Here is a 21,241-nt window from a genome sequence, read left to right on the forward strand (position 1 = left end):
GGTAAGACAGCCGACCGCTTCGTCGGAGGTCTTCAGTTTCCCCTCCGAGTCAGCTAACTTCTCTTTTAAGGCCTGGACCTCCAACCTCAAGCTCTCGACCTCCCGAGTGGATTGGCGATACTTCCCATCCAACGTCCCAGCTTGAGTCAAAATAGGCTCAGCTCTCCTGGCAATAGTCGCGGCCCTTAACATACATCGGTAGATCCACCGAGCTTGAGCGCCGAGGTCCCCGTCACGAAAGAATTCGTCTGTACCAGGCATAAGCTGTGAGTCAATGAAGCCCCCAGCATCAAAATTCTTCTCCATTACGGTGAGTGACCCCTCACGACTAGAGGTCGGCTTCCGCTTATGAGGGTTGTCGACTATCGCGACATTGGGACCCTCTTCAGCCGGCTTGACCTCAGGAGGTACCATTCTACTGCTGCTTGGACCATTTGTAATGATTGGACCGGAAGATTTTGACGGTAGGGAAGGAGGAGCTGAGTGCGCCTCGGCATTAGGAGAAGACGGTTGCCCGACAGACTAGGTGGCAGAGCTATCCTCGCTATGGCCAGGGAGGAACTGAGACATCAAATCTCCAAGTCCAGTATGTTCGACAGCCATACTCACTGCGACACACAAGTCGTTAGGCCGGTATATATATATATATGAAAAAAAGGGGGAGAAAGGACAACACAACCAGCCGACCACTCACCTATATAACCCGTACCCATCTCTTGATCACCCATTAAAAGATGAGGGTTGATATTATTTTTATTAAAAATGGCCAGCAACACATCCGCGATGTTCTTGTCCCGCTGGGTCAGGCCCTTGTAGGTTACTTTCGTAAAAGCGTTGGACCCGGCCCCAAAGCTCCAGTAGGTCGGGATCCGCCGCTCACCCTTTAAGGTTAACCAGAAAGGATGCACTCCCTCGGCAGGTTGGACCTTAAAATACTTGTCCTTGGAACCATGAAATGAATCCTCAAATACCCCGAAGATTCGCCTGCCCTGAGCAGACCGAAGGGACATGAACCCCTTCTTATGCCTTCCCTCCTTAGAAGGATTTGTCAAGATGAATAACCATAGAAATACCCACAGAGGTCGGCAAGTCTAGGTATTCACAAACCATCTTAAAACACCGGATCGCGGCCCAACTGTTTGGGTGCAGCTGCAACGGGGCCACGTCGCACCGGTTGAGGAGAGCCATTTGAAAAGGGGAGAAGGGGATGCGAACCCCCAAGACAGTAAACATGGATTTATACATCCAGATCTAGTTGGCAACCCGGGGAGTGTTTAGATTAAGCTGACATATGCGCTCATGGGCGGCGGGAACAAACACCTCATAGCGCCCCTCCTCGTCACCTCCCCCACACAGTTGGTCACGGACACGGAACTCCGTGAGCTCCTCTAAGGTTATTTGTGAAGGTGTATCCTTCACATCTGAGGTGACTCAGGCGTATCTGTCAACACGGGACCTCAGGAGAGGAAATTGCACCATACCTATAGTGGGAGCACTACAAATTCAGGCTACAAGGTTGGAAAATCGGGAAAACTAGAACTAATACTACAAACGAAGGGAACTAACACTAAGCACCACAGCAAAGCCTATCTACAGTCAAAATAAAAGCTAACTACCAGAAATCTAAATGGTAACCCCCACTAAGTGCATGAACCACTTAAGCACTACTCAACACACAAGAAATAGAAACAATGGCAATCATCCAATCTGAAGAAGCAAAAATGTTCAGCGAAAGAGACGTGCTTACCAGAGAGATTACTTGCAAAGGAGTAGTGGGAAAATTCGAAGGAAGGCGATTGCAGATGGATAGGAAGCAGACCAATACAGCGAAATCTAGAAAACTCAAGGGGAAACGGAGGATGCAGTGCAAGAATAGTTTGGAAACAAGGAAAGGAAATGGTAGGAAAAGAGAAGAAAACCAAAACAAAAGAGTAACTGCCATGGAGAAGCGCGAAGGTCAAGGGTAAAATGGACCTTTTCCTCCATGCTTTCAAATCAGTCATAAATGCACTTAATTGCAGGTGCGAAGAACGAGGCGACGAACAGCGCTCTCTCAAAGCGGTGTAGCCTGCTCGCGCGTAGGGGGCACGTCCCAATCACGAGCGGCCGACCCGACGATGATGCAATTACAAAACGCGCCAACAACGACACTCACGACCCTAGCTGGCGCGTTGGGAGCACTGTTCCGGCCCGACCCAGCTGGCACTATGCCCCGTCCCGTGCGCTCAGACTAACGAGGTTGTCGAACCCGAACCGGAAGACCGACCCGATACCTCCACCCCTCCAGCACAGCACCTGACAGCTGGAGGAAAAGAAAACTTCCTGGAAGGCGGGTCTGCTCTTGTGGGACCCGTCCTAGGTACGTGGTATATAGGGGGAGGGCCCTACCCCTCCCCAAAGTACGTCACGATTCCCTCACTTTTACTGCCATCTGTACGGATTTTGACTTGAGCGTCAGAGTCCTTTTTGCAGGTGGCTCCCCCTCTCCAATACCACAACTCGGGAGGTTGCGAGATTCCAGTCTTCCACTCTCCAACACGAACCTGAGAGGTCCGTCCATTCGCCAACAACCCAGTCCAGACTCCCCTCGTCTCACCTACCCATTTCGTTCGTCCGACCCGTTCATTACCCAGCTAACCAAACATATAGATTTATCAATATAAAATTTAGAATAGAAATAATAGTTTATTCTAATAAAAAATAATAAGAATGATAATATTATGGAGTTTAGAATTCAAATTTGTTTGAACATTAAGCAGAAACTTACTTCTTCCAAAAGTAAAATTTAAAAATGATAGCATGACTTCAACTTCCATGTACCTATTATATCTTAATCAGATTCTATAAGTATTTCAAATTATTAAAAAAATAATATTACTTTTTTTTCAATTATTTCGTTCCAAGTATAAATAATAAACAAACTCAAAAAATAAAAAATGATTAAATTTCTATTTTTTTATAAAGAAAAGATCAATGTTCCTACGTAATTGTATGTATAATCTTTTAAATAAAAATATATTTTGTTTAATAATATTTTTTATAATTATAATTAGATAATAGTAGTTTTAACCAAAAAAAAAGTCATTTAAGATATTTTTAATTTTAGAGTAATTATCTAAATTAATTTCTGAGATTTTTAAAATCGAATACTTTAGTCTCTAGGATTTAAAATATACACAGATCTCAATGTTTACTTCCGTTAAACAATGCAGCTCTTTCTGTTTTAGTCAGTAATGGTGACTGCTAATGTGGAATATTAACTTGTACACGTAATTGTTAAGCATTTATGTGTGCGACTTGAACAAAACAGTTCCTAGCGTGAAAGGACAAAATAATTTTCAAAAAGTTTAAAAAATCTCAAAACAATTCCTATAAAATTTTAAAAATTCTATTATAGTTTCTTCAAATTATTTATATATAATTATTCCTAAATTAATAAATTTTAATTTCTAAAAATTTTTACCTATTTATCTCAAATTTAATTATTTCTATATGCAAATTTTTTTATGTATTTTCAAAATAAATTATAAAATTAATTTTGATAAGACATTATTTTAAAAAATAATTTAAAAAAATGAATCCATATTTATTTTTGAACATATAAGATATTAATTTAATTTAATTTGTAGGTACTATATTCCATAATTATTTTTTAATAATGAAGAAGATAATAAGTTGATGTTGTTTGAAGAGATATGTGAGAACTCTCATTTAACATAAATTTTTTCACATAAACAATCGAAAATATTTGTGCAAATGCTTGTGATAACAACACTTTAGAACTTGTGTGCAATGTAAACCAAGCTATCTCTAAAGTCAAATTTGTAAATTTTGGTTCACTACAAGATTAATATAGATGATTTATAAAATCTCAATGTGAAGCTCCTAATATTTTACAATATTTGAAAAAAAAATATCTTGACAAATCTAAGTGTACTGTTTGTGTTTCTTAAAAAGTTTTGGAATTCACTAGTTGTAATATTACACAAAATATGCTTGCTATTGAAGATGTTTGTACTAGCATAGATAACAATGATGCCAAAAAAAAAATATTTTTTTAACTTAGGAATATTTTTCTAAGTTTATTTTGAAAATGATTAAAAATATTTGAAATGACTATTTTGGATTTGTTAAAATTTTTTAGGGACTGTTGTGGGCTTATTTTTTTTAACTCTTTAGAAATTGTGTTGTACTTCATCCTGGAACTATTTTATACTTTACCATGTGGACTGATTTGTCCTACTTGAATACTTGAACACTTGAACACATAATGACCATGTGTATCAATTAACGTTCTACATCAACAGTTACTGTTAGTGACTATGGTAAAAGACTATATTAAATAAATGTTGGAGATTATTTTGTATATTTTAGAACGTGAGAGATTAAAGTATTAATTTTAAAAATTCTAGAAAGACTGATTTGGATAATTATTTGCTCCTAATTTTGATATGAAATAATATAATATAATCTGTCAAGTAATATAAAATAAAATTTAATTATTTTATATTTTATATGTTGTAATAAAAAAATATTTTTAATATAATAAAAGTTTTGCTCCATACTTATTAACTTAAGTAAATAAAAAAAGATTTATAATTTTTTTTATATAGGATAGTAATAGATTTCATGTTTGTTTATTTATTTAAAATATATTATATAAAAATAAAAAGGTATTTATTTACTTATGTATTGACATATTTTATATTTAGTAAATTTTATCAATACTCTTATATTATAATATTATTTGAATTTCATTTAATAAAACCCAACACTTTATAAAAGTAGTACACCTAATAGGTAGAAAGTTGTTTATGTTTATTTTTGACAAATTCGAACATGACAATCAGAGAATGAAAACAAAAACTAACGTGGCTTGAATATTAGTGTGAACTAATGTCCATTAATTAAATGTGGCTAGATTGCACGTAAAGGAAAATTAGCCGAGACTGAAATTTGGGAGTGAAATGATGGCTGGGTTTGAATATGGAGTAAGGAAATTATTGCACAAGGAATTGTCACGTGGAATAAACAACTGAGTTGTATAACGATGTAACTTGATAATAATAACTAGATAGATAGATAGATTTACATAAACTAATATTATCTGCCAACTTCTGCCAACTCTTATTTATAATTGTGTGTTAGAAACAAGAGACTAAACTAGAAAAATGATGGTATATTATTGAGTGTATTCAAGTTGTCTATTCAAATTGTCTAGAACGATACAATATAGAAGAGTATTTATAGGTGCTATGAGAATTGTAATAATAAAGACGTAATATCCTATAATAAATATCCAGATATGCTAATTGATCCTAATTTATCCTAATTATATTCTAACATTGTGTTTCATGGAAGTGTGATCGTGGATGTGTCTAATAATTAATATATTTTAAATACATATATAAAGAGACACATCTAGAAAATATATCTATAAAAACACTTCTATTAAACATAGCTATAAAAAAGACATTTTTATTAGACACATCCACGAACACACTTCCATGAAACACAATTATAAATAAGAGTTGGCAGAAGTTGGCAGATATGCTGTTGGTAACTTAGCGGAACCGATAATTGAATCATTCAAACTTAAGAGAAAGAATATTTTTAGGATTACCAAATATATGCCAACACCTTGCCATGGCCCACTATTTAGATAATAGAGTTATAACCAAACAATAACCCAAAATATTGAAAAGAAGTTGAAAAAATGGAACAAGCAAAGAACAAGCATCACCAAACACGAGTTTTCATCTTGTTCTTGATTATCATATTATCTTTAACAAGCACATCAGGATCATCATCACCGGAGTCATCACAAAATAGAAAGCATCACTTTGTTCTAGTGCATGGAGCGTGCCACGGAGCATGGTCATGGTACAAGGTTATTACACTTCTCAAATCATGGGGTCACAATGTAACTGCCTTAGACTTGGCAGCTTCAGGAGTGAACCAAAAGCAGGCTTTGGAGCTTAATTCAATTTCTGAGTACTTTGGACCTCTGACTGAGTTCATGAATTCATCAGTGGGTGAAGGTGAAAGAGTGGTTCTTGTTGGTCATAGCCTTGGTGGCTTGGCCATATCCTATGCCATGGAGCATTTTCCTAACAAAATTTCTGTGGCAGTCTTTGTCACTGCTTTCATGCCTGGTCCAACACTCAACGTATCCGTTGTCTATCAAATGGTAAAGCTACTATTCTTTCTCTTTGCTGTTTAAGTAAGCTAGGGAAGTTGATTTAATAGCTAATTTGTGAGTAAAAGATAAAAATAGGACAAGCATATATCCTTAGAGATAAAACTATGATAAAAAAAAATTAAGGACAAATTTGAGAATTAAACTAAATATTAGGAAGAGAAAAAAATACTTACTTACATAATTTGATTATTTATAATTTAATTCTCTTATTTTTTGTTCTGACTGTTGATATCTTTATTTTTTATAAAGGCATCGAGCAAATTAGAACCTATTCAAGATAATGTTTTTACTTATGATGATGGTCCAAACAATCCGCCCACAACAATTGTATTTGGACCGCGTTTTCTCAGGTCTCGATTGTATCAGCTCAGTCCGAAGCAGGTTACTTACCAAACTTTAAAATCTCTTGTTATTTGTTGAATATCTAATTATTTGTTTATCTTTTTTTATTTACTTAAATTTTTATAATAAATAATTTTATAATATAATATCAATTTATCTAACCCTGGGACACATATTTCACAAATATTCACACTCTAGAATGTAAATGGTTACTTTTTGACATTCTACACCTCTTAAATTAATTTTTGAAATTAAATTAGACTCATTTAATGCTAACACTATCATTAGACCACAAATGGTGATTAAAATTTTAATACTTAATTTCCTTAGTCCTTAATTACACCTATGGGTTTTATTTCTTTTTTCTTTTTTCCTTTTTTTTTTTTGTCAAGGGATTTTATTTTTCTGTAAACCATGAAAAATCTAACTTGATAGATAGGCAACTATTTGTAAAAATATTTTCGTCCAATGACAATTGGTGAATCATGTGGATGATTTTTTTTTTTTTTTTTTGCCAAAATGTGGATGACTTTTTTTTTGTTAAATAGATTATGTTATAAAATAACTAAATAAATAAATAAGGAAGAGGAGAGGTAACAAATAAAATAAAGAAAAGAGAAAGAGAAGAGTGTGTCCGTATAAGAGAGAGAAGATTTTATTTATTGTTGTGTAAATGGCTTCTGATCAAACCTTCTATTTATACTTGTGAAAGTCTAACTTTCTTCAACATTATTAATTATAATCTATCTTGAGAATGTTAGCTTCTCATAGAAATGAGCATCCACGTAGTTATCCTTATCACAACACTCCCCCTTGGATGACCATTTAGGATTATTGCCTCGTTAAAACCTTACTAAAGAAAAACCCAGTGGGAAAAAACTTAGTGAAGGAAAAAGAGTACAATATCCTTTAGTGATGGGGACTGCCTCATTAAAAACCTTGTCAAGAAAAACCCAATGGGAAAAAACCTGACCAAGGGAAAAAGAGTACAGTCTCCCCCTCTTGCCGACATCATTTAATGTCTCGAAATCGGCGCATTCCAATCTCATGTACCAATCTTTCAAAGGAGGATTTTGGGAGTGACTTTGTAAATAAATCTGCCAGATTGTCACTTGAACGGATCTGTTGGACATCAATTGTCCCTTGATTTTGAAGGTCATGAGTGAAGAAGAATTTGGGAGAAATATGCTTTGTTCTATCACCTTTGATGTATCCACCCTTAAGTTGAGCAATGCATGCTGCATTATCTTCAAACAGGACAGTTGGAGCTATCTTATGATCAATCAGTCCACATGATGATAGAATATATTGAATCAGACTCCTCAGCCAAAAACACTCGCGACTAGCTTCATGAATCGCTAGTATTTCAGCATGATTAGAGGATGTTGCAGCAATCGTCTGTTTCGTGGACCTCCAAGATATAGCTGTACCACCATATGTGAACAGGTATCCTGTTTGAGATCTCCCTTTATGTGGATCAGACAAGTATCCAGCATCTGCATAGCCAACTAATTGTGACTTGGATCCACAGGGATAAAACAAACCCATATCAACCGTCCCATGAAGATATCGAAAGATTTGTTTGATTCCACTCCAATGTCTTCTGGTTGGAGAGGAACTATATCTTGCTAGTAAATTCACAGCAAATGATATGTCAGGTCGCGTATTATTAGCAAGATACATTAGTGCTCCAATGGCACTAAGATATGGTACTTCAGGACCAAGGATATCTTCATTTTCTTCTTTAGGACGGAATTGATCCTTTTTCACATCTAAAGATCTTACAATCATTGGGGTACTTAATGGATGTGACTTATCCATGTAAAATCTTTTCAAGATCTTTTCTGTGTATGTTGTTTGATGAATAAAGATCCCATTTTTTATATGCTCGATCTGCAGGCCGAGACAAAACTTAGTCTTTCCAAGATCTTTCATCTCAAACTCTTCTTTTAGAGTTTTTATAATTGTTGGAATCTCTTCAGGAGTCCCAATGATATTTAAATCATCAACGTACACAGCAATTATAATGAATCCAGATGCAGATTTCTTTATGAAAACACACGGGCAGATATCATCATTCTTGAATCCGTTTTTGGCCAGATACTCAGTAAGACGATTATATCACATTCGTCCAGATTGCTTTAGACCATATAAAGATCTTTGCAATTTGACTGAGTATAACCCTTGCGAATATTCATTGGATGGTTTGGATATCTTTAGTCCTTCAGGGACTTTCATATAGATATCCCGATCTAATGAGCCGTACAAATAGGCTGTTACCACATCCATTAAATGCATATGCAGTTTATGATATGCAGATAAACTGACCAAATAACGCAATGTTATCGCATCCACTACAGGGGAATACGTTTCTTCATAATCTATGCCGGGCCTTTGTGAAAAACCTTGTGCCACAAGTCGGGCTTTATAGCGCACAACTTCATTTTTCTCATTTCGTTTTCTCACAAATACCCACTTATATCCAACAGGTTTTACATCTTCAGGTGTACGGACTACAGGTCCAAAGACTTCACGTTTTGCAAGTGAGTCTAATTCAGCCTTCATGGCTGCTTCCCATTTTGGCCAATCATTTCTTTGTCGACATTCTTTAACTGATCTTGGCTCAAGATCCTTTCTTTCATGCATGATATCTAATGCCACATTATATGCAAATATTTCATTGACAATTGTCTTATTTCGGTCCAATTTCTCTCCTGTAAAGACATAATTTATCGAGATCTCGTCATTTTCACAATTTTCAGGTACCTGAACGTCTTCTGGCGTTATATCAGAATTTTGGACAACTGCAGGCGTCTTTACTATGTCTTTTTCAACAGGAATCGTATTTACCTCTTTTCTCTTTCGAGGATTTTTATCTTTGGAACCGACAGGCCTGCCACGCTTCTGGCGTGTATTTGCTTCAGTGGTAGTTTGTCCAACTGGGACATCAATTCGAATTGGGGCATTTTCCGCCCTACCACGCTTCTGGCGTGAATTTGCTTCAGTGGCTACTTGTCCTACTGGGACATCAATTCGAATTGGGGCATTTTCCGCTGGTATATACGACTTGGTTATCCTCTTTGTATCGGAAAATGCATCAGGCAATTCATTTGCTATTCTTTGCAAATGTATAATCTTTTGAACTTCCAGTTCACATTGCCCTGATCGAGGATCTAAATGCATCAATGATGATGCATTCCAATTAAGTTCCTTTTCAGGAAACTTATTCTCTCCCCCTAATGTTGGAAATTTTGATTCATCAAAATGACAATCCGCAAACCGGGCTTTAAACACATCACCAGTTTGTATCTCAAGATACCTCACTATAGAGGGAGAGTCATATCCAACATATATCCCCAATTTTCTTTGGGGTCCCATTTTGGTGCGATTAGGTGGCGCAATGGGAACATATATCGCACACCCAAATATTCTTAAATGGGAAACATTTGGCTGCTGGCCAAAAGCTAATTGTATAGGAGAGAATTGATGATAACTCGTTGGCCTCAAACGAATAAGTGTTGCGGCATGTAAAATAGCATGCCCCCAAACCGAGGTTGGGAGATTTGTTCTCATAAGCAAGGGTCTAGCAATTAATTGGAGGCGCTTAATAAGTGATTCTGCTAACCCATTTTGTGTGTGAACATAAGCTACTGGATGTTCAACACTTATTCCATTAGCCATACAATAAGCATCAAAAGCTTGGGAAGTAAATTCACCAGCATTATCAAGACGAATTGCTTTGATTGGATTTTCTGGAAATTGTGCTTTTAATCGAATAATTTGAGCCAGTAATCTCGCAAACGCCAGGTTGCGAGAAGATAATAAGCACACATGTGACCATCTCGAAGATGCGTCTATTAGGACCATAAAATATCTAAAAGATCCACATGGTGGATGAATAGGCCCACATATATCACCTTGAATCCTTTCTAGGAATTCAGGGGACTCAAATCCAATCTTTATTGGTGATGGCCTTAAAATTAACTTCCCTTGAGAACATGCAGCACAACAAAATTCACTAGATTTAAGAATCTTCTGGTTCTTTAGTGAATGTCCATGAGAGTTTTCAATAATTCTCCTCATCATGGTTGTTCCCGGATGACCCAATCGGTCATGCCAAGTTATGAATTCATTTGGGCTAGTAAACTTCTGGTTTACAATGGCATGTGATTCAATTACACTAATCTTGGTATAATACAATCCAGATGAAAGTGAGGGTAACTTTTCTAATATAACTTTCTTATTTGAATCATGAGTTGTGATACATAAATACTCATGATTTCCCTCATTCATTGTTTCAATATGATATCCATTTCGGCGAATATCTTTGAAACTCAACAAGTTTCTCAGAGACTTGGTAGATAATAGTGCATTATTTATTATAAATTTTGTTCCTCCAGGAAACAAAATTATAGCTCTTCCGGAGCCTTCTATCACATTGCCTGAGCCAATAATAGTATTAACATACTCTTCTTTTGGCACAAGATGGGTAAAATATATAGTACTTTTAAGAATAGTGTGCGAACTTGCACTATCCGCAAGGCAAATATCTTCAGAATATGTCCTTGCCATTTTTCTTCAAAAATAATAATAATAATAAAATGAGCAAAAGTATATGCACAGTAAAAATTATTCACATGAATGCTTAACAAACATATACATATATCAAACTATTCCATCATTGATCAAATAGCCAATATTTCTTTCAAGATCCTCAAAGAAATTAAATACATCATAATGAGTGGTGGAATTTTCATTATTTGAAACAAAATTTGTTTCCTTTCCTTTGTCATCCTTTTTTTTTTAAGGATGCTTGATAAAAATCAACTAGGTGCCTTGGGTTACGATAGGTACGTGACCAATGGCCCTTTCCACCACAACAGAAGCATTTATCCTCAATTGATTTACTTTGCCCATTGTTTCTTTCTTTATCCCACTTCTGGTGAGATATTTTCTTATGAACATAATTTCTTTTTCCTTCCATAATTTTTCTTGTTACTAAAACCTTGCCATTTACCTCTTCTAGGATAATTTGCCGAATTTACTTCAGGAAATGGGGCGGCGCCAGCTGGGCGCGCTTCATGATTCTTTAAAAACAACTCATTGTTGCATTCAGCAACAAGAAGGCAAGAAATTAACTCAGAATATTTTTAATTTCTTTTTCTCGATACTGCTGCTGCAGGAGCACATTCGAGACATGGAAGGTCGAGAAAATTTTCTCTAACATATCGGGCTTGAGGAAGTATCATATGATTGTACCTTTCTTCAAGGTCTTTCTACAGATCTGCAGGATCTTTTAATGTGGGATATTCATTTTTCAATCATACTTCAAGATGACGATGAAGGAAAAATATGACTTTGGCTTTATCCTTCTGGGATGTATTATTTTCAGCCTTAATGGTATCTTCAAGATCCATTGAATCAAGATGGATTTTAGCATCTAGTATCTATAGTAAATAATTGTTTCCAAATATATCAAAAGCATTATATTCAAGATGAAAGAGTTTCGACATAATAAAAATTTGTTACCTGGAGTCTTCCTAAAATTTCGTTAGAGCTTCGTGCTGATAACGTGTTATGAAATAAAAGATATATATATATATATATATATATATATATATATATATATATATATATATATATATATATATAATAGAGGTGTATAAATAGAAGACTCTAGTATTAAAATAATTAGCCCAATAATAATTTATATATATATAATAATATTATATGTTGTAATGTGTATATATATACAAAGATAGAAAGGAGTATTAAAAATAAAGAGAGAGAGAATCGCATTTGTTTATTGTTACAATCTCAATATAATAAAGATGATTAATATTGCTATTAATATTATATGTAAAGAGTAATAGAAAATAGAATTTAAAATACTTATAAAATAAAAGAAGAGAAAGAGAAGAGTGTGTCCGTATAAGAGAGAGAAGATTTTATTTATTGTTGTGTAAATGGCTTCTGATCAAGCCTTCTATTTATACTTGTGAAAGTCTAACTTTCTTCAACATTATTAATTATAATCTATCTTGAGAATGTTAGCTTCTCATAGAAATGGGCATCCACGTAGTTATCCTTATCACAACAGATTAGACAGTTTTTAATTATTTTTTATGAAAAAATGAGACTTAAACGCCCAAAAAGATAAAACTAAATGGCAACCACTCTATAGAAGAGGGTGCCTATACAATTAGCTTGAAAGCAAAGAAAAATATAAGACAACAAAGTAAAGAAAACATGAAAACCCAACTGCAAGCTATGAATATAACTGGCGAGACCATCTGCACAAGAACTCGCCTTACGGAACTAGTGTTTCAGCTCCCAATTTCTTAGGGTGTGTTTGGAGTTCACATTGGAGAAAAGAAAAGCTCGTTTGAATGTTTTGAATGTTTGGTAACTCTTTAAAACTCTCAACTTAGAAGTGATTTTACCTCTAAACGTACGTTTATAAGAAGCTAAAAATTCTAGCTTCTGCGTTCACGTTGGAGAAAGCTAATTACAATTGAGAAATTAAGTAAGAAAATTATTCCTCTTCTACCAATCCTATCCTTCATTTTCTTCTATAAAAATGATGTAAATAACCATATAATTTTCACAATAATTCTTTGTGTATGTTCTTAGTTCCAATTTTTTTTTTCATCCAAATCTTTCAGATTTGTTATAATCACTGCCAAGATAAATATTTTAATTTTTTTATTACTTTTAGTACTCTCTTTCATATTTTGATTTTTATGTTTTTTATTGTATTTTTTATTTATATATAAATATTTTTATATTATTTTTTGTATTCTGATATTATTTTTTTAGTGTTCTGATGTCATATTTTTATTGTATTTTTTATTCATATGACAACTATTGTTGATATAAATTCTTATTTTTATTAATTTTTATGATATTTTTATTATTTTTTGTTTATATAAATTTTTTTATCTTTTATTGCACTATATTTATGTTATGTATAAAATTTTTTATTTTTTATTTAATTTTATTCGTATGAATTTTATTTAGTTCTTATTTTAATTTTTTTGTTCATATGATATATGTTGTTAGTTGTAATTATTATATTCTATGTTTTTACGAAATTTTTTTGTTGTTATTGTACTTCTTATTGTACTTTATTTTCATTTTTATTATATACTAATTATAAAAATTTATAATCCAAAATGATACTAAATTAAAGAATAGTAATGGTACTAAAATAATATAGAACATTTTCTTTTTATTTGATATTATAAAATGTATAGTACTCTCTTTAATGTTTTTATGTATTAAAATATATTTTATCAATTTTTATATGTTACTTTAATTTAGTAAGTAAATATTAATTTTATTATAAAATAAATTAATAAGATTTATTCAAATATCTAAAGTAAAATGATAGGATAATATAAAAAATTATTTAAATTGATGTCTCTTTTAATAATTTTTTATCTAAAAGCTAAGTGATTTTGAGTAGTATAATCCAAACAATATTTATTTTACTATAATCCATTTTGATATAAAGATTGCCAAACATAAATCACGTTAACATAAACTTACTTTTCATCAAGATCAAGTTTGCAAAATCACTTTTATACAAACTCCCGTTTACAAACTATAATCCAAACACACACACTTAGGGACATCGAAATGTGAGATTGAAGCCTTTTCCTTCGCATTTGCTTGTTAACAACGACCGATCTCATCCACTTGAAAATTAGTGTAAAAGTTGGTAATTCTACTTTCTAATAGAGTAGTTAAGTCGAGCCCCTACGTAAACCACTGCTACCTGCGCTGCTTTGTTCGTATGGATATGATGGATATCCTACCTCGGCTTCAGTTAGTGTTCATTGCTGAGTGATCGCTCGCAGTTAGTGAAATTTGAGGAGGGTACCATAGGACTCAATCAGCAAACTGCCTTCCTTTATTCTATCAATGCGCGAATTAGCCAGAAATGGACTCGATCGATGAATCGGACCGGGAAAAGAGCAGCTAAACTTCTCTCTGATAACTAGTACTAGAGCTTTCGAAGAATGCTAGTGAACTCCATCTTAAAAACAAAGTCTAACAACAGTACTCGAATCTAGACATTAAAAACTCATCGAATATGGATGACTTTAGATTGGCATAGTTTCAAAGAAAATGATTTTTTCTAAGACAAAGTCCCATAAATCACTTATATATCTTTTATTTTTTAATCTTATTCCGGAAAATTAGACTCTAACTTTTTAGCATAGATATCCTCGATACTAGCATATCTTTTATCATGTAAAAATATAGAGTAAATGATAAATAGGTCTATGCCTTCTTGTCACGCAGATATTTAAGTCCCTAAAAATTAAAAAATATATTTAAGTTTCTGATCTCTTCAAAATCAACCAGGACATCTAGATTCCTCCGTGTATTATTTTATTCTCTAACACGTAATGATGCGGAATGACGTGAATGTAACGAAGCCACATGTCTATAACATTGCAGATGTGGAAGTGGACAACAACTAAAAAGACATATAACTCCTTCACTCTTTTCTCCATCCCGTCTAAGACACATAACCACCTTCTTTTTCCCTTTTAAACCTCCATCAATAACAAAAGAAAAGGAAAAAAATCACCTTGTTGTTCTTTTCAAAAACCACCGCCGACGACTATAATCACCTCTGTAATACGCTACTACGCAGAGTTTTACGCTTAAGTTGTAAAATAGAGGTGGTGAGATATTACGATCTCTAAAAAAGAAAAATATATGTAGACATAGATATAGTTGAAGAATTTGTAACTAGAATAATTACATACATATAATCATATCCCAGAGTATTCCAAAAGACATAAAATAAGCTCCTAGTTCTCCAAAAAGCCTATAGAAAGATTAAATATAAGGTACAAGTGGAGAAGAGTCTATATACATATATATACATAGTAATATGACAAAATATAACATCCCCATTTTACTTTCCATAGGAACCTCCAGACGCTCACCAAGATGCATCTCGACCTGCATCTGAAAACAATAACATATGTGTGGAATGAGAACTAGAAATTCTCAGCATGGTAATGGTGCCAACGTACATAATATATAAGGTCTCGGAAAAAGAGGCAATCCTAGAACTCTGACACTCAGATTTAAACAAAACTAGAAATTGAGTAGACTGCCTAAGGTTCTCAAGTATTGAATCTAATCTTAACTCAACACTTCACTTTTACCTCCTTCAATCCTCTGAAATACCGGTGAAACTGCCATCGTCATGCCTCCGCCTTACGAGGGTCTTTCAGTTGCACAGACATACAATTCAAACAAGAAAAACACAAATAAATTCAAATACAGTAAATAAGCAATTAACAGATGAACATAGTCAAGCAATTAGACAAACCAAGATAATGTACACTCAAGCAAATCATTCAAATGCACATAATGCATGCATGTCCTATGGCTGATGATATCATCTGTCGGTTACATAGCCAGCTCGACATGTCCTGGTAGCTAACCGTGGACAGTCCTTATGTACGCGCATCCCCAAGCTCAAAATTATCCATGAAAAATATCCCAAACTCAACCATGGGAAAGACAAAACTCCAAGCTCAAATTCATTTATATGCATGCCCATGGAGAAACCCAAGAAGTTAAAGTGCGTGATCACATCTTACGTACAAAGGGTTAACAATTGTCTCAATTTATAAGTCATAATAATCTTTGAATTCATCATCAATTATATCTCATTCATCATTGATACATCCATAATATGTTTGCACTCCCCAAAATAATCCACATTAACTTAATCATTAATCATATTTCATCAATACTTCATCATTCTCAATTAATCAACATCAATATAGTTCTCATTCATATCATAATCAGTACGTTTTCATTTTCTCAGTTAGAAATCTATCCTCCGTAACCCCATTCACTGTCACTTAATATCTCCTATAGGTTCACTTTATTTCCTAATCTTAAAAACTAGGTAGCACACCATAGAGGATAGCTACAGAGGTTTGGAAAGCTAGAGGATTGGTTAAACTTTGAAAAAAAAAATCACATTTCTGCCAAATAGGGGTTCCACGTACGCCGGCCTTGCTCTATGTACGTGGGAATGTGAAAATTGGTCATCTCGCGTACGTGACCCCTGTTCCACGTACGCGAGTCAGGAAAACAGCAAATCTTTTTCACATCGCGTACTCGTTCTCGCTTACGGAAGCTTTTAAAATTGGGTTTTGCGTACGTAGGTCTTGTTCCACGTACACGGGATGTCTGGACAGTGCCCAATTTCCGCGTCGCGTGCAGGTTCTCGCGTACGCATGTCCCCCTTTCTCATCAAAATGGCTAAGTTGCAGAAAAATCATATTTTTGCACCAAATTTCAAATGTGCATAACTTTTTCAATTTAAATGATTTTTTATCTGTTTTTCGAACGGCATAAATTTCACGGACCCAATTCTCATTTAAAACAAGTTTGACAATATTTAAGAGTTCGAAAGCCAAGTTATGACTCACTAAATTGGATAAAAATAAAGTTTTTGCCAAAAATACCACAATCCCTGTGCTTTCCAAACTCTAAATCCTATAGCATAAGTTTATAACCAAAACAACCACACAATCATCATTCATCTGTTTTTCAATCATTTCTCATCATCCATACCTATAATCTCATCAATATACTCAACAATTTTCAATCCAAATTACAAATATTATTCAACAATTTCATCATGATAAACTACTATCATCATCAACCACCACAATCATCAACAATTCTCGTTAACCCTCGTCAATATCAATACTCAATACACTCTCATCAATATCATTGTACAGTGCTGTGCTTGGCAGCTACGCTTGTGGCCTTGACGCTGCCATCTGCACTGGCGTTAACGTTGGAGCTTTCCTTCACTTGATCTCCTCTCTGCCTCTAATGACAAGGTCAATTTCCCACTTGATCACTTTTATGGTGTAAAGAATCTAGATTCACCGAATGAGCTTCCTGTCGCCAACTTCCATAGCTGCAAGCTTGCAACACAGATTCCATATCTTGGATTCATCATTCTTCTCTATTATTGATTTTATTATTCATGATCATGGCATCTAATTTTGACTGATAGGAAAAAGATCCTTTCTTTATCATTGCCGAACAAGTTTAGAAATCTGCAGGCAAGTATATTTTCCTATTTCTTTGTTTATCCGCTCCTTTCTTTTTTATAAAAAAAATAACAAAATAACTAAATAAGAATTCATAGCTTCTCTCTCAAGAGGAAATATATATTGAAATAATTCTTATAACAATTATCTCAAAAATAAAATTGTAATATATATTGAAATAAAATATTTTTAATTATTATATGATTCTATTTTTTTAAAAAGTATTGTTTGTGTACATTTTTTTAATTATGTTCTTTTTATGAATATATAAAATTAATTATTTTAATATCTTTATTAGATATATTTTAATAGAAATTAAAAATAATGACCATAAATGCAACGGCTTTAAATATAGAAAAAGTCTAGGGGCCAATACTTTTATTAAATTCTGACGGACACTTTTATCAAGTAATCTCACACCATTAAAAACATTATTAATTACTAATTAATGGCTATAAATTATATAATCTGGTTCCGTGACATTCCTCTTAAATATGTTGTCATGAATTTATTAAATGCATTTATAGTATTATTTATTAGGTATGTTTAATCTTAACTATTAAAACTAATTCAATAACTATAAATACATTTTTATATTCTCGTATAAAAATGTCATTTTCATGTGATATATTTCCTGTGTGTGTGTGTTTTTTTAATATGTTTACTCAATTGAAACTCAAAATGGACACCTAAATGAATTGATGATCAATTACGTCAAATTTTATTTACAGGACTGGATTCTAGCAACAACGTTGATGAGACCATTAAAATTATTCAGTCTTGATGATATAGTACGGGTGGTAACCCCATCAACCACAAGATATGGTTCTGTAAATCGTGTCTTCATTGTGTCTAAAAATGATCTTTTTGCCACTCTAGATTTTCAACAATTTATGATTGAAAACAATCCCCCAAATCGCACGGTTGAGATTGCTGGATCTGATCACATGGTCATGATGTCCAAGCCCATAAACCTTGCCCTTCAACTGCAATCCATTGCTGATTATTATGATTAACATATATAATTATGTTTTACACAAATAATACAATACAATACAATACAATACAATACTCCTTGCTATACATTATGAGTCATATGACAAATAAATAAAAATCCCATGCCCTGTTATTATGGTATTTGGCAATATCTTACAGATTACCTTCCTTTAGTACAATTTTATAAAAGAAAAGCAAAAAAAAAAAATTTACTTAATTGAGTTCAAAAAGCTGTTAACCAAGTATGACAGTAATGATGTATTCGTTTTTTTTTTTTTTGGAGGTGACAATAATGATGTATTTGTTTGAGTTTTGTATTTACATTTTTCATTCAGAAAGCTATCAAAATATGATTCAGCATTATGGGCCCAAGCCCTATTGTTAAATTTTCAAATCCATGATAAATAACCCAAGCATCTCTGATTAAAAACAAAAAAAGAAAAATCAAAGAAAATCCAAACATCATTATGAATTTATGACAAACAAAAACATCCTAGGTATAACTAGACAAAAACTGCTTATTCGCAACATTATATTTTAGCAGCAGTTTTGAATTTTCGATACTTCACTCCTCTGAAAATTTGCTAATTAATATTTTTTTAATAAATAAAAGTGTATATAGATAAGTACCCCATCAACTCATTATATTTAAATTTTGTTTTCAAATACAAGGAATGCCTATTGGCCCCCCAAAGGAATAAAATTAAACTAAATTGATGAATGTTTATATAGATATATTTATAAATTTCATATCAAATGAGTCATGTTTTTCAATACATCATATGATTTCTTTAAAGAGCAAAGACTGCCACATGTAACAACTTAATTAGGTGTTTAGGCAAATAGCAACAAGAAGCACTTTTCTTCTAGATTTAAAAATAGGGAAAATTATCGAAATGATTGAAAAGTTTGCATTATCCTTGCTGAATAGCATGATGTTAATTAAAAGTAAATAACTACTACGGAAACCAATTATATTTTCAGGCCTGTTCTACTTATAAATCTTTTTCAACCTCAACTAAATTGATCTAATAATTTATGAGACATGTTATAAATACAAGCTTTTTTTAACATATAAGTTTATATAAGTTAATCTTAACTCAACAAAATTTACTATTATAACGCGCGCGTAAAATTATGATGTTTCTCCTCCAACGTTTGTATTTCGCATTCCTTCTCCTTCTCCTCTTTTTTCTCTTTTTTCTTTGCGTTTTTTCTCCTTTTTCTTCGTATTCCTTCTTCTTCTTTGCGTATTTCATCTTTTTTGTCGTTCTTTTTATTGCTACTGTTGTTGCTGCACTTTTTTCTTCCTCCTCTTTTTATTGATTTTACAATATTATGTATTTTTGTTAGAAGGTAAAATAAGAAGAAAAAAATAAATAAGAAGCAGCAGAAGATAAAGAGGAGGAAGAGGAAGTGTTTTGAATTATGCAGAATTTATCAGTATAAATCTACTGAAAATTCTTAAATAATACACCTAAATGTCTTAATTTTATCCCGAAATTTGCGCAACTACACAAAAATATTTTTTCTAATGCTGCATTTTTTTTCTTCTTTTTTTCTTATTTCTTTCTATCTTTTAGTTGAATGAACGTAAGTTCATCATCTTCCAAGTAATTTTACAACATTATGTATTTTTTCTTCTTCCTTGTTTGATTTTTTTGTTTTTATTCTTGTTATGAAAGAGTAAAACAACAAGAAACTTGAGAAGGTAAAACAAAAAAGGAAAGATGAACAAGAAAAAAAAAGAAAAAGATGCTGATGATGATAAAAAAAAGAAGCAGCAGAAGATGAAGAGGAGGAAGAGGAAGAACTTTGAATTATCCATAATTTATCAGTACAAATTCACCAAAAATTCTTAAACAATACACCTAAATGTCTTAATTTTACCCAAAAATTTACTGCAATTACACAAAAATATTTTCTCTAATGCTGCATTTTTTTCTTCTTTTTTTACTTATTTCTTTCTTTCTTTGTGTAAGGTCCCATATCGGTTGGGGAGGGGAACGAAGCATGCCTTATAAGAGTGTGGATACCTCTCCCTATCATGACGCATTTTGACAAGTGAGTGTGGGGGCTTTGGCTATCATCCCTATCGTCAAAGGCAAAACCGTGAGGTCTTGTGTGCCAAAGCGGACAATATCGTGCTAGCGAGTGGTTTGGGCTGTTACAGATGGTATCAAAACCGGAGCCTGGATCGATGTGCCAGTGAGGGCGCTGGGGTCCCACATCGGTTAGGGAGGGGAACGAAGCATGCCTTATAAGGGTGTGGATACCTTTCCCTAGCATGACGCGTTTTTACGAGTGAGTGTGGGGGGGGCTTCGGCTATCATCCCTATCGTCAAAGGCAAAACTGTGAGGCCTTGTGTGCTAAAACAGACAATATCGTGTTAGCGGGTGGTCTGGGCTGTTACACTTTGAGTTGAATGAATGTATGTTAATCTTCTTCCAAGTAATTTTGCTGCATTATGTGTTTCTTCTTCTTCTTTGTTTGATTTTTTTTAATTTTTATTCTTATTAAAAAAGAGTAAAACTAGAAAAAACTTGAGAAGGTAAAACAAGAAATGAAAAATGAAAAAGAAAAAAGAAG

The 21,241-nt window shown here is 33.4% G+C and overlaps 1 protein-coding gene across 2 annotated transcripts; it reads left to right on the forward strand.

Annotated features, from left to right (window-relative positions):
- Nucleotides 1-5,647: 5,647 nt before the first annotated feature.
- On the forward strand, nt 5,648-18,792 carry LOC112782244 (methyl jasmonate esterase 1). 2 transcript variants are annotated; one of them, XM_025824591.3, is made up of 3 exons: nt 5,648-6,190; nt 6,452-6,583; nt 18,387-18,792. In XM_025824591.3, exons 1-3 carry the CDS (start codon nt 5,717-5,719, stop codon nt 18,669-18,671), a joined length of 891 nt encoding a protein of 296 aa, XP_025680376.1. In that variant the 5' UTR covers nt 5,648-5,716; the 3' UTR covers nt 18,672-18,792. The 2 variants fall into 2 exon arrangements, with proteins under 2 accessions (XP_025680376.1, XP_072086254.1); XM_072230153.1 differs by lacking the exon at nt 18,387-18,792 and adding an exon at nt 11,571-12,090 and having other exon boundaries at nt 5,659-6,190.
- Nucleotides 18,793-21,241: the final 2,449 nt, after the last annotated feature.

This window comes from Arachis hypogaea, chromosome 20 (genome assembly GCF_003086295.3).
Source record: "Arachis hypogaea cultivar Tifrunner chromosome 20, arahy.Tifrunner.gnm2.J5K5, whole genome shotgun sequence".
In the NCBI taxonomy this organism is placed as follows: Eukaryota; Viridiplantae; Streptophyta; class Magnoliopsida; order Fabales; family Fabaceae; genus Arachis; species Arachis hypogaea.